Consider the following 5,000-nt stretch of genomic DNA (forward strand, 5'->3'; position numbering starts at 1 on the left):
TAATTATCGTTGTGTGTCTGCTCCCCTGGGAAGCACATGTAGATTGGAGATAAGAGCTAAGTTTTCTCGGACACCACTTTGGATGTGACAAGTTGGATGCAATTTCTTTAAAAAAAAAGCAAAAACCCTTCTCTTACAATCTGCTGCTTTTTATCCTAATGTTTCGGCACTATGCTCTCCCTCTCTATCTTTCTGGCTCTCTATGTTTCTCACTCTCTATTTTTCTTTCTCTCTCTCTCTCTCCTGTTCTCTCTCTCTCTCTCTCTCTCTCTCTCTCTCTCTCTCTCTCTCTCTCTCTCTCTCTCTCTCTCTCTCTCTCTCTCTCTCTCTGACTCTGTCCGTCTCTCTCTCTCTTGTCTTCTCCTTTCTCTCTCTCCTAGCCATTGTTTCTCATTAGGCAGAGCGCAGTGGGCCCTGCTGCCGTTGTATAATCGCCATTGAAATGTTATGGGAACCGCCTTTTGTGAGTTGTGTCGCAACTAGAATGAATAGGGCATAGAGGAACGGCGGGACCCTTGGACATAGATTGCATTGTCTTTCGCAAATGGGGACCAGATGTGTGGCGTGATACTTTATTCCGACAGACACTGAACAATTGAGCCAACAGCAGTTCCATGTGTTTTTTGTTGACCGCAATGTTACTAAAAGGAAATTCTTTTAGTTTTCGTGGAAGAAAAGAAGGGGCCTCGGCTCTCCGCATTTGATCAGTAGGTCGTCGGGAGACATAAATCGAAAAAGATGAGCTGGGTTGTGGCGGATGCGTCCATGTCCTGTGTTGTGCTGTACTGTACTGTACTGTACGTTAGCGGTGTACGGTCTCGGAAACCAGTTCAACAAACCCTCTGTTGTTGTGGTCACTTTATTTCATCCATTATAATATATTTTCGTTTCCTCTCTCCCCCTCTTCCTCTCTCTTTTGTCCTCTTTTTCTCTCTTCTCTTATGCTCCCTCCCACTATCTCTGTTTTTCCCAATCCCTCTCTCTCTCTCTCTCTCTCTCTCTCTCTCTCTCTCTCTCTTCATTTCCACAGGAGGTGATTCTTAAGCGGGCAGCAGATTTGGTGGAGGCGCTCTATGGCATGCCTCATAACAACCAGGTGAGAGAGAGAGAGCATTGGAGAGAAGGAGAGAGAGAGAGAGAGAGAGAGAGAGAGAGAGAGAGAGAGAGAGAGCAATTGGGATTGGGAAATACAGAGCGATGGAGAAATTGTCAGTAGAATTTATGCCGTAAGTCGTCAGGAGACATAAATCGAAAGAGATGAGCTGGGTTGTGGCTGCACTCATGCCACATCTCACCAACCCCACGGTGGGTGCCTTGGTAGGTGGGAGAGCGCAAAGTGATAAAAAAAATAACGTCAGTCCACGGTGCCAGGTTAAAGCCCATTAATTATTAATCCCTTAATGGTTAATAGAGCCCCTTTATAAATCATTAATTACATGCTAACAAGACATGTTCCCCATGAATTATTTTATACGCGAGCCGCGCCCGGCCACGCTAATGTATCAGCGAGCTCGGTCGGCAAAAGACACCGGCGGAGCGGGTGATTACACAGTCGCGCCAAAGTGAGCCATTTGTATCCATCAGTGTCAGTGGCGTGCTCTGCTCCTCCCCGCTCTGCTCCGCTCGGCGTGTGCACTCACTGAAGCCACGGGAGATGGGGCACTCACAGGTGACTGCATTAGCTTGCCGGCATTACGATGTGGCATGTCCCGCCGTTACCTACCTGTAGGGGTGAGAGAGACGGAGGGAGAGACGGAGGGAGGGAGGGAGGGAGAGTGTGTATGTTTGTGTGTGTTCGTATTACGATGTGGTATGTCCCGCCGTTACCTATCTGTAGGGGAGAGAGGGAGGGAGAGAGAGAGTATGTGTCTGTGTGTGTGAGTAGAGTAGAGTAGAGTAGAGTAGAGTGTTTTATTGTCACTATATAATATAGATACAGTGAGATGATGTTTGGAAGGTACCCACAGATGCCCACAAAATGAACGATATATTCACAGTATAACTCATGTGATAAGAAAATATTAAATGATAAAATATGCGATCAACTGTTGACAACTGATGGTGTGTTGGTAAGATATGAAAAAACTGAAAGAAACGTCCGCGACACCAAGCGCCCGTTGCTCTTTTTTTAATGTGACGTTTCGGGCAGCATGCCCTTCATCAGACAATGATTTTTTTTCTCTCTAACTACTGGTGTTGGTAAGATACCCATTATAACTACAGGCTATAGGGTACATTTGAAGACTATTTAGGAGTTTTTATAAACCACATTTAAATGCAGCATGATAGCTAGTTATTACAATAAATATTTCCTTATATTTTGTCAACCCGAAATGACTCCAACTCCACTGCCCCAATTGATTATTGATTTATCATTAAAAATACCTTTTTTCTCAACAAGAAATAAAGAATCATTGACATACAGTACAGTATACAGTAACCCCTGTCCTCTTGTGATGTGACATGAATTAAAACGTACTCCTGTCCTAGGAGATCATCCTGAAGAGGGCTGCGGACATTGCGGAGGCTCTCTACAATGTGCCCCGGAACCACAACCAGCTGACGGGCCTGACCAACAGCTCCGTGCACGCCGGCATGATGGGGGTCAACTCCTTCTCCGGCCAGCTGGCCGTCAACGTGTCCGAGTCACAAGGAAACCAGGGTGAGTGAGACACTGCGTAAGGTGGATAATATTGTAACTTTGTGACTTCTGTGAACACCCAAGCTGGAGACCAGGGTGAGTGCCAAACTTCTGACTTCTCTGAACAAACACCCAAAACGATGTTGACCTTGTGAACACCCATGCAGGAGACCAGGGTTAAGTGAGAAACTGTGTAGATGTTGTAACTTTGTGAACACCCAAGCTGGAAAACCAGGGTGAATGAGAACTTCTGTGAACACCCAAAACAATGCTGCTTTGGATTTTGTTGATGTTGACATGTGATCTCTTAAGCGTGGGGTTATGATCACGGTGAGTGAACAAACAGATGGAGTAACTTTGGGACTTTAGTGAACACCCAAAACAATATCGCTTTGGATTTGGTTGATTTGGTTTACTTGTGAACTCTTAAAAATGTGGGGCCAAAATGGAAGAATTGTTTTGTGAGTACTGAACAAAGCCATTCCTGATGCATTGTAGAGCTCTAAAGTGTCCATTGTGATTAGAGTTGGTGCAGGTTTCTGTGTGTACTTTGGCAAGGAGCTCTGTGAAGATACTACACTGAAATTATTTAAGACGGGTCATACCTTTGAACACCAAAACAATATTGCTTTGAACCTGGTTGAGGTGTACATGTGAACTCTTAACTGTCGGCCAAAAATCGAAGAATAAACAAAACTGTTGTGCCAGAAGTATATTTTTTTCACGACACTTTTTTGAATACTGCAGTACAGCCAAGGTCATTCCTGATGCACTCAAGAGCTCTGAATTGTCCAATGTGCTTAGATTTGATTTAGGTTCCTGTGTGCAGAGCTATATGGAGATACTAGAGTGCAATTACTTTAAGATGGGTCATTATTGTGTCTGAACATACGTGTTTAAGTGCATTGGCAGGCCGTGTGTTCCTTATAAATGTGTCTGTAGCACGTCTCCACCAGTAATGGAGCTGCATCTTTACAGACTTGCCTGCAATTATGGGCAATTATGCCCGGCACCTATAGACAGCTGAATCGCACCTTTACAAAGTCAATGTAAATAGCAGGCCTGATTTGCAAGTCTAAAGACATTCTTTCTATAGCCATCATTCTATAGCCATCTCATTCTTGCTCTCTTTCTCTTTCTTTCCCTCTGTGTGTGTCTCTCTCTCTCTCTCTCTCTCTCTCTCTCTCTCTCTCTCTCTCTCTCTCTCTCTCTCTCTCTCTCTCTCTCTCATATACACGCACATGTCTCTCTTCCTGCCCCCTAATATTGTGTACTTTTTTCTATTTCAATTACACCAGCACACATATTGTATGGGCCTGAATGAATAAGAATATTTCCAACAAAAAGTATTGCACTGCATTCTATTGTAATTCATTCTTTTTCTGTTCTGTTCTATTTTGTTCTGTTCTTTTCTCAACACTCTATTCTACTCTGTTGTGTTCTAAACATTGTCCTCTCCTCTCCTGTCCTCTCTGTGCTCCATTCTTAACATTCCACTCTCTCCTCCTGTGTTCTGTGCAGGCTTCAGCCGGAACACCAGCAGCGTGTCGCCGCATGGCTACGTGCCCAGCACCACGCCGCAGCAGACCAGCTACAGCTCCGTGTCCACCAGCATGAACGGCTACGGCAACAGCGGCATGTCCAACCTCGGCAGCTCGCCTAGCTTCCTCAACGGCTCCGCCGCCAACTCCCCCTATGCCAGTGAGTCAAATAGGCAGTGCCCTACCCTACCACACAACATACAGTACACCCAGACCACCTACATGAAATGCCCGTTTACTAGCATATGTGATGCCAATTCCACCTATGCCAGTGAGTCAAATAGGCAGTGCCCTGCCATACCACACAACATACACCCAATGAAATGCCCGTTTACTAGTCTTTGGGCTCTGCCAACTCCCCCTATGCCAGTGAGACAAATAGGCAGCGCTCTGCCCTACCAGATAACATACACCCAGGACACCTAAATGAGATGCCTGTTTACAAGATTTTGTGCCCTGCCAACTCCCCCTATGGCGGTGAGTCAAATAGGCAGCGCTCTACCATACCAATCAATATACAGGACACCCAGGAAACCTAAATGAAATGCCCGTTTACTAGTCTTTGTGCTCTGCCAACTCCCCCTATGCCAGTGAGTCAAATAGGCAGCGCCCTGTCATACAACATACACCCAATGAAATGCCAGCTTACTAGTCTATGTGTTGCCAACTCCCCCTATGCCAGTGAGTCAAATAGGCAGTGCCCTACCCTACCACACATACACATACATACAGTACACCCAGGACACCTAAATGAATTCCCGTTCACTAGTCATGGTGTTGCCAACTCCCTCAATGCCATAGGGTCAAATAGGTAGTGC

The 5,000-nt window shown here is 45.5% G+C and overlaps 1 protein-coding gene across 6 annotated transcripts in view; it reads left to right on the plus strand.

The window, feature by feature from the left end:
* LOC134452701 (transcription factor COE1-A) overlaps positions 1–5,000 on the plus strand; it is a 307,435-nt gene that overhangs the window by 290,892 nt on the left and 11,543 nt on the right. For 5 of the 6 annotated variants that reach the window (XM_063203218.1, XM_063203215.1, XM_063203219.1 and 2 more), the window contains exons 12-14: positions 1,031–1,096; positions 2,491–2,662; positions 4,163–4,342. In XM_063203218.1, coding sequence (XP_063059288.1) covers positions 1,031–1,096; positions 2,491–2,662; positions 4,163–4,342 — 418 coding nt within the window. The remainder of the gene's footprint in view (positions 1–1,030; positions 1,097–2,490; positions 2,663–4,162; positions 4,343–5,000) is intronic. The other variant, XM_063203217.1, reaches the window with a different exon arrangement.

The sequence above is a fragment of the Engraulis encrasicolus genome, chromosome 7, assembly GCF_034702125.1.
Source record: "Engraulis encrasicolus isolate BLACKSEA-1 chromosome 7, IST_EnEncr_1.0, whole genome shotgun sequence".
NCBI classification, from domain to species: domain Eukaryota; kingdom Metazoa; phylum Chordata; class Actinopteri; order Clupeiformes; family Engraulidae; genus Engraulis; species Engraulis encrasicolus.